The following is a 12954-nucleotide window of genomic DNA, read 5'->3' on the forward strand; positions in this document are numbered from 1 at the left end:
CCCAGCTTTATTATTATTATTATTAGTAGTAGTAGTAGTAGTAGTAGTAGTAGTAGTATTTTTAGTAGAGACAGGGTTTTGCCATATTTTCCAGGCTGGTCTCGAGCTCCTGGGCTCAAGCAATCTCCTGGCCTCAACCTCCGAAACTGCTGGGATTACAGGCGTGAGCACCACATTTGGCCCATTTTTTTTTTCTTCCAGGATTAGGAGTCGACTTTCAGAAAATCCTTCAACCTTGCAAGCTTAATTTTCCATAAAAATATTCCTCTAGGATAAAAACAAGACACAAAGAAGTACGTGTGGACTGCAGTTAAAAATTTTCAACACAACTTAGCTTAGGAAAGTTGACATTTACAAAGAGCAGGAGGCCCGTTCAGTGCCTTCTAGGCACTGGGAATGGCGGTCTGTGGGCGACCCTAACATGTGCGGCGTCCTGAGACGTGATCGTGGTGTTCACGCTTTTACCGAGGGCTTCCCGGGAGTACCAGAGGCTGTTCTTCTGCAGTCGGCCAGCCAGGCAGCAGCTGCTGGAGAAGGAACAAATAGCAAAAGACAGATGTACACGGTGTTATTGTGGCAGAGAGGTTAAAACCAGGGTCACTTTGTTCTTGCAGTTTTAAAAAACGAATAATGAAGTCCTTAAATATGTTTAGGATTTCAAAGTAGTTGTGGGTGTGTCTGTGTCTCTAGCTCCCGTTCGGGTGCTTCCTGCGAAGAGAGCTCAGAGAAGCCACCTTTCCTTGATGAGGTGACAGTGTCTGGAGAGGTGTGAACCCCGTGGTGGGGGGAAGACTGACCTGGGGTGAGGCTGGGTCAGTGTGGGGATCCAACCCCACTCCACATTCCTGTAGGGAATCCACAGTTCTAAGTCTTTATGATAGGGGTAAAAATAACCTGGAAGAGGTGTTATTTTTTAAGAAGTAAGTGCCATGCTCTTTTTTCCTCATACTTTTCCGTGTTTAAGCAGCATTGAAGGATAAGGCACTAGTAGCATGTTGTTTTGGAAACAATGTTGTTGGTTATTTTACATTGAATATGGTACTAAGGTTGCCTGGTAACAGAAGTTTTCCTTAAACAACATAGAACTCTGTTGAATCTGTTGCCCCATTGGCTGAGCCGTCTGAAATCAGTGCAGTGGCAGCTGAAGAGGCCTCTTCCCCTTGGAGGAAACCGCTGGATTGGCAGGAGGCACGGCTCTTGATTTGAGGGAGTGGGGCGGGGTTGCAGGGACCCCACGTGGCCCCTGCAGCTCTGTCCTGCCCCCTGCTGGTTGGCCAAGCAGCCTCGTGACAGTGTGCTCAATTGTGAATGTTCACTGGGGCAGGCCGAGGCTTTTGTTCCAGAAACACTGACTTCAGAAACGGCCGGCTGTGTGTGTTGAGCATGGCAAGAAAGACTTACGTGTGTCTTAAACCTCTTGAACAAAGCAAGTTGATGTTTCAAATGCATCTCAAAGGCTAATGACTTTGCTATGGTCAATATTCAGGAGAAAAGAGGGTTTGATGAAACAGAAAGACAGGAGTGGCAAGTGACGTGCTTGTGCCCCCTATGACTAAGCGATGTCCTGGCCGTTCCACACCACGGCCTCTGAGCAGCCAGCCTGCAGATACTGGGTCAATTTAGATATCCCTGATCTCGGCAGAGGTTTGATCAGGTAGCCCAAGAGCAGATAAACACAAACGCTGACTGGAAACCCTGGCACACGGGGACACTGGAAACAGCAAGCTGCTATTAACGTCATAGTAAGAGACAGTCGCCTGCTCTCTTAGGGGTGTCAGTTTCTTTTGCTTCTAGACGTTCATCTGCGTTACAATACAGTTTTGCTCCGTTTATCCCCATTACTCCACTGTCTTCGCCGTTAAAGTCTCAGCCAGCACTTAGCTCTGACACTGCAGGAGTTTCACTGTGCGGCTGACCAGGCCTACCTGGCTTGGCTGTAAAGCAGGTGAGATTTTCCGGAAGGCAGTGACGAGAACCCGAGGCAGGAAAGAGCATTGCTGGTCTACATACGGCAGTGCACCTGCAGCAGAGCATGTACGTGCACATTCAGGCTAAACAGGTGTAGGAGAGAAGAAAACCACCTATGATTAGTCACTTAAAATGCCACACACCCAACCTTTGAGATCCTAGCACATAGAGTAGTAGTGGTCTTGGAGATGGCAGGTGTGCTGAAGTCTGATTTTCTCACTTAGCTTTTCCAGCAGCGTTTTCCTCATCTCTAAGCTGGGGCTAACAACTGCCACGCATGGATTTGTGCATGGAACCGTGCGTGTAAAGTGAGGTAGCCCCCAGGACCTAGGAAGGACTCGTGGTCAGTGTCGGTGGTCATGCGTGCTGTACGGGTCCCCCAGGAGGACCATTGCTACAGATAACTCCCTCCGTTCAATGTCACTGAATGTAAAAGGTGGGACATTGGCTTCTGATGTGTCTGGTTTGCTGCAGGCCACGCTGCACCCCGTGGTTCCTGAGCCCTGAGCTGAAGTACATCCTGCTGCATCGCCTGTGTCGCTTTTGCTGTGTCACTTAGAGCTCCTGTCCTGGGAAACTTCCTCGCGCCTGACGAGCACCACAGTTTGCAGCAAGACCTGTCCAAAGCGTGGACTGCGAGAGCCCCGCTGTGGTCCTGTCCTCTCCATGTTGGGAGCGACTCTGTGGGGTTTGTCGGCCCTTCTCTCAGGTGTCCTGTGTCTCATGGATCAGCCGACGAGCCCCGTCTGGAGGAGCACTCTGCAAAACGCTGCCGGCCACCCAGATCTCCTAGCGCAGAGTGAGGCCACATCTGCAGACTTGACCGCACAGAGTCCCGAGGCATTCGGCAAGAAGGGGAGTGGGATGTGTGTGAGATCCCACTGCGGAAGCCGGCTCTGCTCCGTACTCTGCGTGCGGGGTGCCTGATGTTCAGACCTGCTGTGTCTATCGGGGGCCATGGCGGGGTGGTGGGAGTGGGGGCAGGGAGCAGCGCGGATGGATCCAGGAAAGGACTTAGTTGAATCCCAGCTGCCCACATACCTGTTGCTGGTCTTGGACAAGGTCCCTAGTTTCTCTGGGCTTTCGGTTTGATTGTAAGACTAGGACGCCGCCCTAGTCTGAAGATGTCGGTGTGTGCGGGAATGCCTGGCGCAGTCACCATGGGTTTTCCTTCAGCCTCCTCCGTTCCCCTCCCTGGGTCAATCAGTATCCATGCGTGCCACAAGTAAATTACAGTCCCTCCGAAAAACCAGTTGACCCGAGTTTTATGGTCGAGCATGGTGAGTGTCCTTGCCAGGAAATGCCACTAGATGTCTTGGGCCTGCTCCTCTACCTCCACAGCAATCCCCGCAACAGGCTGGTTCAGGACGTGGGAGGTGGGAGTCTGTGTTGTACCTAGGACAGGCTGAAGTCAAAGGCTCATTTGCTCTGTGAGGGGTGATCAGGATGACACATCAAGTGGAGCCCCATGGCTGACCCTGGAGGTGGACGGTCGGGTCGGATTGGCCGCCCTCCAGCACGTGTTTCGAGTGATGCCTTCCCTGGGTTACGCAGCCCTGATCTGTAGCGCACAACTTCCCAGCTCCAGCCAGTCTGGTCTTGCCGTCTCCTTCCAAGAAGGTAGGTGCGGCGCAGTTGCCTTTAAGCGGCTCCTTCTGGACACCGCAGGGCAGCAGCAAGCAAGCATGGGCGACTTTTTTCTTACGTTGACCACAATACGCAGGGCCAGCTTTGCACGATCCCATTCAGCATCACACGTGTGCATCGGCCACTCACCTGTCCATCTGCCACAGACAGGCTTGGACAGGACCATTGAGTGGCCTTTACGGCAAAGAGCCTAAAGGGCTCACAGGAAACCTGGACCCAGCGCAATGGTAACAGCGCAGCAATACCTGTCATTGATCAAGGGGTATTCTGGGCCCGACATGGTGTTAAGTGATCCAGTTCGGTTAGCACTCTTAGAATTAACCCCCTTTTGCCTATCAGGAAATCGAAGACGGAGGGCATTAACGCCAGGGAGCAGGGAGTAAGGGGACACACAGAGGGGCTGAGGGGCTGGGCACTCTAAGCCCACGGATCTGCCCACAGGCCCCGGCTGCACGGGCACCAGGGCTGCTGCTCTGGAGGGGATGAGGAGCTCTGGGGAAAAGATGGAGCCTGACGTGGGTAAGATTTGGATATTTTCAGAAGAGATTTTCAGCCTGGAATGAGGGTGTAAGTGACTGAATCGGAGTGATGAGCCAGATAGCCCGGCTGCGGGAGCTCCCCTGTGGGGTGAGGGAGGAAGGCCTTGGGGGCGTGTGGCTGAGCAGAGGCGCTGGGTCGCCAGGAGCCGCCGCGGGTTTGGAAAGGGGGAGAAACGCAGCGCCCTGCACTGCAAGGGCACCGAGACGTGGTTGTGGTTCTTCCTGACCGTGACAGGCACAAATGGTGCTGATGGTGGAATGCACGGAGTTTGCCTTCAGAGAACTCCTGCTGTCTTTTAAAACCTGGGCCTCTCATTTAAACTTGGTGGCCTCAGGTGAATGGTCAGAAACAGTTTCTGATGAGGTTGCAGAGACTGTGCATGGCCTCTGATTGTGCACATCCTGTGATTGTGTATAGTCTCTGATTGTGGCCTCTGGCCTCTTTGTGGCCTCTGATTGTGTGGGTCTCTGTGTGTGGTCTCTGATTGTGTGTGGTCTCTGTGCAGCCTCTGATTGTGTGTGGTCTCTGATTGTGCTCAGTCTCGGATTGTGCGCAGCCTCTGATTGTGCTCAGTCTCGGATTGTGCGCGGCCTCTGATTGTGTGCGGCCTCTGATTGTGGGTTGTGTGAGTTTCCCGGGATTGAGTAGATGAGCCTCGTGCTGGAGCAGGTGTGCCTTGTGTTGGGCATGTGGATAAAGAAGTTTAACCCATCCCCTCTTTGAGAATGGCAGGGCAGTAACAAAGGCGGTTGATTTATACATGGCCATCCTCGTGAGGTGAGGACCTGAAAGGTTTACTGCTTTCCCGGAAAGCTGCTCTGGGCGTCACCATCACTGATCATGGACAGCAGCTCAGAAGCCCCCTTAAGGTGCAGGGAGGGACCGGCGCTGGTCCTGTCTGTGCCCAGGCTGCTGGTCACCCTGACGGCCAGGCGATGGCTGCCTGTGCACGAAGCTCGGGTCAGAGTGAATTTGGGCAGTGTCGGCTTTGATTTACGTCAAGACTGATCAGTCTTCCTAAAATACTAGCCATGAAAGCTTTCATAGATTGTAGTTCTTTGGGAGATTTATATGTGGTTTTTAAAGCACAGGGCCCATGGCCAGTGTTGAATTACATTTTGTTCAGTGTAACTGACAGGACACTGGACCTGAGTCTCAGGCCTGCCACAGGGTTCAGGGAGCTTCAGAGAGGGAGATGTTTGTGCTCAAGTTTTCGCAGATGGGATGGGACATGGGCATGGGGCTGGAATGCTCTAAACTTCAATCTTCAGTCATCGGTATCACCTGTGCACACGCATATCGTTTTCAAAGATGGACAAGCTTTTGGGAAATATCTGAAGACTTTTCCAGTTTTGAAAGAAGCTGGGGTGACACTGGAAACGTCAGGTGTCTTGGCTGCTGATCAGGTCCATCACCACGCGCATGGTCCCTAACCTGGCCCACCTCTGATCATGCACAGCAGGTGACGAGGTCCATAACCTCACACTTCTGTGCACAGCAGGTGACCAGGTCCCTAACCTCAAAAGCTTCTGATTGGGTGCAGCTGGTGACCAGGTCTGTAACTTTGCATGGCTCTGGTTGTGCAGAGCTGGTGACCAGGTCACTAACCACCCACACCTCTATTCATACCCAGCGGGTGACCGGGTCCATCACCTCACACCTCTGATTGTGCATAGCGGGTGACCAGGTCTGGAACCTTGCACACCTCTGATCGTGCACAACGGGCGACTAATTCCATGACCTCACGCCTCTCTGCACAGTTGGCGACCAGGTCCATAGCCTCACACCTCTGATCGTGCACAGCTGGTGGGCGCAGGACCCACTTCAGTGAGGGGCTGACTTCCCAGGTGTGAAGGGGGAATGCTGTGTGGCTCGCTAAGCCCCTCCATGCTTTGGGGGCTCCAGGCTGTGGCCGGCAAGTAGGAGGTTGTCCCAGGAGGCTGTTGTGTGTTGGGGATGGGAGGCAGCTGCAGGGTGGAAGTACGATGTTGTCGTAGGGGGCCACTGTGGGGGGGTGGGACGGGAGGCAACTGCAAGTTGGAAGTAGGATGTTGTCCCAGGAGGCTGCTGTGTGTGGGGGAGGGAGGAGGCAACTGCAGGGTGGTGTGGTGGTCCCCGTGCCACTGATTTCAGGTTAAAATAGAATGTGGACCTCTTTTTACCATAGTTTTTAATTACTCCGCTAGTTTGTGTTGCTGTCTCTTGCTATGAAGTCCACAGTCTGATGTCTCTGTGGTCCCCATGTTTCCCTTCTGCTTGTGTTACCCGATCCTGTGGGTCAGCTGTGAGGAAACCACTCTCCACTCCTCATCTGGAGTGGCCTCGAGCTGGGTGTGCTGGTCTCCTTGTGGGCTAAAGTGTTCTTCTGTTACTGTTTTCTCTGTTTCTTGACCAAATTTAGCAGACTTGTGTATGATGCAAACACTTTAAAAAATGTCTTTTGCCTTTATAAAGAAAACACCTGCATTGCTTTAAAAGGAACCTTTCCTGTGTCTCCATCCTTCCTCACAGATTGCTCTGTGTTAGAAACTCGGTGGTGTGTGTGCTTCATGGCCTCATTCCATCAAGCACTGTAACCTCTGATTGCAAAAGTGACTACACTCGAGGCAAAAAACTTTGCAAATGTTGAAAATAATGAACAAAAACAATATATTGTTCTCTTGTCACCCTGAAATGGCTACTCTTAATATTTTGATGTAGTTCTTTCAATTCTTTTTAAGTAAAGTTGCTTCTAACACAAGCACTTTGATTATATTCATCAAATTATATTCAGGAAATAAGGAGAAAGTAAAAAGAATATCCAGTTTGGGGCAAAAAGGAAGACGACATAGAAAGAGGCTGTAAAACTCCCTGCAACTTGAAAAGCTGGGTTGTGGTGGCTGTGGTTTTGTTTTTACTCTGAGAGACCACAGGATTCTTCTTGGCACTGAAGGGCGGGCAATAAGATAATACCCTGTGTGTGTGCTGGTGGCTGTATAAACCGAGCCGCATGTCCTCTTTCGAAGCAGAGAAAGCATGAGGTTTGAGGTAGTGGTTTGGTAACTTTTGGAAAGTCTGTTTGTAGGACTGCACTGCAGAGATTAAGTCAGTCTGAATTAGATTCGAATGATCTGTTCAGGCCTTGGGAGCTTTCTACACCGGGTGTACGCCTGTTCTGGATGTGGTGTAGAAGGAACAGGATTGGGAGGGTTTCTTGCTTCCCAGTCATAGAAATGCCTGCAATTATCACTGTTTCTTGTCTCTCGGGAAGCTATTTCAGGAAGGAAGTGTACGTTCCAAGGCTGCTGGTTGGCCTGTCGTCACCCTGGGGGTCTTGGTGTGGGTCACGGGAGCTGTGACTGCTCACGCATGGAGCTCTGTCTGTCTCGCTGCCGTGCCGGTAGACAGCTGGTCACCAACAAAGTGTGTGTCCCAGTGGCCTTTGAGAAGAATTCTCTGCATCATTTTTATACAAGGTCCTTTTTCCTTTCAATGTCAACCTCGTGTCTTCTAGCCAAGCGATATGTTCTTGCAGAAACAGGAAGTGTGGCCCAAGTGAGAAATGAGGGAATTGATCTATAACTGCTATCAGTTTTTATACAGTTGAGCCATTGTAATTTATACATAAACATGTTAAATCTATGGAAGTGAGTCATGGTGCCAGACCCTCACAAATGCCGAATGTCCACCTGGGACCTCTCTTCTGTCGTGTCCACATCACAAGAAGAAAAGTCGCTCAAATGCAGCACGGAGTGGACGTGAATCTCCGAAAACTCCATGAATCAGAGCGACTGCTTTCCCAATTGCCGGTCTCCCCATTTGAGGTTGTGAGATTCCCGTTCTGAAGCTCCTTCAATTTCCCAGCACCCATTTCACTCCTTCGTGGAGATAACAGACTCACACTGTTAAACCTTGTTCTCAGATTTTCTAATTAGAAAAAGCACATATTTCACAAGAATTGTCCGGCTAACTCACTCCTTAGCCTGGGTAACCCACATACCACTTTTCTCTTTAAAATACTCGCCTTTCAGAACTCTTGGTAAATTATTTAAGAATAGGAAGGTACCATGACTTTGGCCACAAGCAGTATTATGTATAATGTGCAAGTGAGTGCCTTGAGAGCCATGGTTGCTAAAGACAAATTTTCTCAGGGGAGAAAAACGTAAGCGGTTCTTTACATGATCATTAATTTTGTTTTGCCTAAATAACATCTTGTCTTTGTACAGGGATACAGGACGTTGCTGAGTATTGACGGGGGCGAGTGGGTCCCGCTGCCCCACAGTGTGATCCTGAATATCGACAGGGGTGAGTGGGTCCTGCTGCCCCACTGTGTGTGACAAGCCCTTTGTTTCTGGCCCGGAAGTGTCCCGGCTCCGTCAGTGCATTGGGCTGGTGCTGGCTCCCTTTGTTAGTTTGCATGCGAGGCAAAATCTCACGTCTTTCACTCTTGTTGACATACAGATGCCAAAGCTTTGAACAAATTCTTACTAAATCAAACCCAGAAATATGTAAAAGGGATATAAGAATACCATGAACACTTAGAGTTTGTTCTCATGATCTGTAGTTTTGCATTGTACATTTTGGCTTATCATTCAAAAATCAATGTAATTCACCACATTAACAAAAAATAAAGCAGAAAACCCATTTATTTTACCCTCTCGGTAGACACTGAAAAACGTCTGTTGAAATTTAATAGTCCTTATACGAATTTCCTACCACATCAGGAACAGAAGGGAACTTTCTCCATTTGATAAAGGCCACTCCTGAAAAACCAGAGCTGACCCCCCTCCTCGGTGGTGGCAGCCGGGGGAGCTCTGCCCATAGTCAGGGGTGTCGGGAGCATGGCCATTCTCAGTGGTTCAGGTTCGCATGGTGCGCACTGGGGCCCTCGTCCGTGAAGTGAGTCAGGAGAACTAAAAGGCATAAAGACTTGGAAGCAGGGAGATGCTCGATGTACAGAAGACATAGGGCCTTATTTAGAATATTTTAGGAAATGTACAAACAACCAGAAATGGTGTGAATTTTGCAAGCATGCAAGATGGACACTTCGCAACAGATGTATACAGATGCCCAGTGGCCCGTGAAAGGTGCTCACCAGGGAGTCGTTGGGTAAGTACAACTTAAACCCACAAGGTTCCCCTTCACAAGACTGGAGAAGGGAGGACAGTAGCAGGTGCTGGTGAAGATAAGACAGACTGGATCTCAGACTGATGGAGACTTAAAATGGCACAGCCACTTCAGCAAACTGTGGCAGTTTCTTTAAAATATGTACACTTACCATATGGCCCAGCAGGTACGCTGTAGACGTTCACCAAGGAGAGCTGAAAATGTGTGTCCTTGTAAGAGAATGCACATTATCTCCAGAGTAAATTGTCAGAGCCAAGAACTGGAAACAACATAAATCTCTCTTATCTGGAGAAACATGAGCAAATTCTGATATATTCATACATTGTCCTAGTTCCCATCAGGAAAAACGTACAAAATACTGAAACCAAAACAGACAACGGGAATGAGTTCCAGGAGCCTTGAATTGAGCAGAGAGTGAACACCACGCCGTGGAGTCCATGTGACGATGGAGAATCTATGCGAGTCTCGGGCGACGGAAGAGCACCAAGAACACTCCTCGAGAATGAACAGTGGCTGTCTCTTGAGGGCTGGGAGGGGACTTGTGGGAACTTTGACGCAAAAGATTTGATTCGGGTAATAAATTTCCATTTATCGTAATGCGCCAAGTGTACTCAAGATCTGAACATTTCACTGTGTATACTTTGTACTCTCTCCCTTCCAAAAAAACAATGAAAAAATAATTACAAATGAGCACTGAACTCGATAGATTTTTCACAGTGGTATTAGATAGCAATTCTGAAAGCATTTCTGTATCTCCAGGCTTAAGCAAATAAGTTTAATAAATCAGTGAATATATTGAGTGTTACAGGACCCAGGTTTCTTTCTTGGTAAGAGGTAGAAATAAGAAAAGGCCAAAGCCTGGAATGGATCACGTGGGATTCGGTTGCAGCAGGAGGTACCAGTATAAGCTGGTGGCTCCCGACAGATGTAGACAGGGATAGAAGTGCCTGTGGACGGGTGTGGGTGCATATGCGTGTTGTGTGTTCTACTTGCTGGCAATGCCCAGCAGCACCCGGTGCCCACTCTTAGCTTCCAAACACGGTTCTTCACTAGAAGGAGCCCTGGTCTAAGGGCTGGGGAATCCGGTGTCAAATCTGGGACCAGTTGAGCAACAGAACAAACCATTGTAACTATGAATCATCACCCACCAAGCCAGACTCCATGAGTACATATGGACATAGGTAAATGAATGCTGAAAGATAGAATAATTATTTTTCAGTGAATATGGAAGATCTAATGATTTAGAAGGAATGACAGGAAATCAGTGGATGCTAAAACTAGTAGTGAAGAATTGATGGAAAACAGAATATGCACATAGTGTCAGGGTGTCTCCTCCCAAATCTTAATTTCAACGCGAGAAGTAGCATCTTTGCTTTGGAGGCACGTAAGCACCACCTTCACTGAGTTGCCGATGTTAACATTGCCACACAGGACAGACGTCTGCGGTGTCCCTGCTATAAAATGCATACTCTTGAGTCTAGTCCGGAAGTTACCAAAATAAAGGACAAGCTGTAAAATAACTGACCTGTATCCTTTAACATTTCCAATTTCAAGAAACACAAAAGCTGAGAAACTTGGATTCTGGACGGGTAAAAATCACATGACAAATCAATTCATGATCCTGGATTGGATCTTCAAATAGGAGGACAAAGTAAAAAAATTATGGAGACAGTTGACACCATTTGAAAGTGAACTTTGTATATGACAGTTAAATTTCCCGATCTTGAGGAAAATGAATGTGAGAGCATATCCTTGTGTTGAGGAAATACGTTGAAACATTTAGGTATGGAAGGACATAGTATCTGAAATTTATTTTCATTTGACTTAGAAAATTCATGGGGGAGGGGGGAAAGCAGTGATGTAAGATAGGAGCATTTGGGCCTAAGTTGAGCCTGGTAAGTTATGTGGGAATTCGCTACGCTGGTCTTGCAGATTTTCTGTGTTTGAAATTACATCCAAAAAGTTTAAAAGGGAGAATATGCAAAACAAAAAGCGATTTGTGGAAGTGAGTGGACTGTCACTTCATTGATCCCTTCAGTTTTTGGCCATGAGCCAAGTCAGTCACATAGTGGTTTTTGACCTGGGAATTAGAAATAGTGGCCAGATGACCAGGCTCTTTAGTTAGGGAGAGAAGTGTGCACAAAGGCTGACCAAGACCAAGCAGTGTGATGAGCTGCTTGTGGGCGTGATGCTGAGGGTCTGGGTCCTGTCTCAGGTGGCAGCTTGGGGGGTTTAAGCCAGAAAGCCACGTCCGATTCCCTTTCATGGGATTATTCTCGCAGCTTCAGAGAAAACTGCCCCAACCCGTCTTCACTCACGCTGGCCATTTTTGGTGGTGTTTTTATTCTGCTAACACCGTTCTCACTGACAATTTAGGGCCTTTGAGCGGGTTTTTGCCTGTGTCTCAAAGATTCTCATCTTGACAGCCGGTATGTTTCATTCCCGTTGTTCTGATTCTGTGTTAAGAGGGTTCTTCCCTGGCTTCACAGTTTGGAGTTGCCGCTGCATCTGTCTCTGCTTTAATTCTCTAGCCCATGTATCACTTGTCTCGTCCCTTAAGAAGTGGCCTGCGTGAGATGCCATGAGACTGTCTGCCTTATCACCACTGCGTCCCCAGCCCGTAGGGACTTACAGAGAAGGCATTCAGTGAATGTGTGGAATTAATGTAATGGGTTAATAGCCACAAAATGTGTTAATGGTTGTTTTAGTCTCTTTTCACGCTGCTGATAAAGACATGCCCGGGACTGGGAAGAAAAAGATTTAGTTGGCCTTGCAGTTCCGCATAGTGGGGAGGCCTCAGAATCATGGTGGGAAGCGAAAGGCACTTCTTACATGTCAGCAGCAAGAGAAAACGAGGTAGAAGCAAAAGCGGAAACCCCTGATAAACCATGAGATCTCATGAGACTTATTCACTATCACAAGAATAGCACAGGAAAGATGGGCCCCAGTGATTCAATTACCTCTCCCTAGGTCGCTCCCACAACACATGGGAATTCTGGGAGGTACAATTCAAGTTGAAATTTGGGTGGGGACACAGCCATACCTTATCCATAGCCAACACAGTCCTGGCCCATGGCTGGTATTGAGCTGAGCTGCGACTGTGGCTGTGTGAGTTGGGGTGCGAGGCGTGTGCACGCCTCTCAGTGGTACAGTGAAAGGATTTGGAGGCTCACACGTGTGACCTACAAAGAATCTCCAAAGATCAAGGTCCATTCACCCTAAAAAAAATCTCAGCGCAGTTTACAGCCAGTGTTTGCTTGTGGACATGGATTCTGCAGTAATAAAATGAATAATTAAAAGTCTGAATAAATTTTAATGTCTTTACTGGAATTGTAAACACTGATTTTCTTTCCTCACCTACCCATCTGTTGGTGAGTTTGAGAAGGTGGATGAACCGTGCTGCGGGGACAGAGAGGAGGGTACAGCTTGGCCACTGGGACCTCAGCTGAGCCCTGAGTGATTGAGCTCTCTCCGTTTCAGACGTCCACACGGAAGCTGTCCAGGCAGCTCTGGCCAAACACAAAGAGTGGAAGATGGCGGTGCCTATGCCTTCCAAACGCAGGTCCCTGGTCGTGCAGACCTCCATGGATGCCTACACCCCTCCAGGTAAGGGACACGCTCCTTGACACTGCCTCCTGAACATGCTGGGCGCCTCAGAATTGACCACTGGCTCAGCATTCGGGTTTTTGCCTT

At 48.8% G+C, this 12954-nt stretch overlaps 1 protein-coding gene across 1 annotated transcript in view; it reads left to right on the top strand.

The window, feature by feature from the left end:
* LOC144338332 (uncharacterized) overlaps nucleotides 1-12954 on the top strand; it is a 343881-nt gene that overhangs the window by 304251 nt on the left and 26676 nt on the right. Inside the window, exons 4-5 of the mRNA XM_077987058.1 lie at nucleotides 8361-8439; nucleotides 12742-12867. Coding sequence (XP_077843184.1) covers nucleotides 8361-8439; nucleotides 12742-12867 — 205 coding nt within the window. The remainder of the gene's footprint in view (nucleotides 1-8360; nucleotides 8440-12741; nucleotides 12868-12954) is intronic.

Source organism: Macaca mulatta, chromosome 20 (assembly GCF_049350105.2).
Source record: "Macaca mulatta isolate MMU2019108-1 chromosome 20, T2T-MMU8v2.0, whole genome shotgun sequence".
NCBI classification, from domain to species: Eukaryota; Metazoa; Chordata; class Mammalia; order Primates; family Cercopithecidae; genus Macaca; species Macaca mulatta.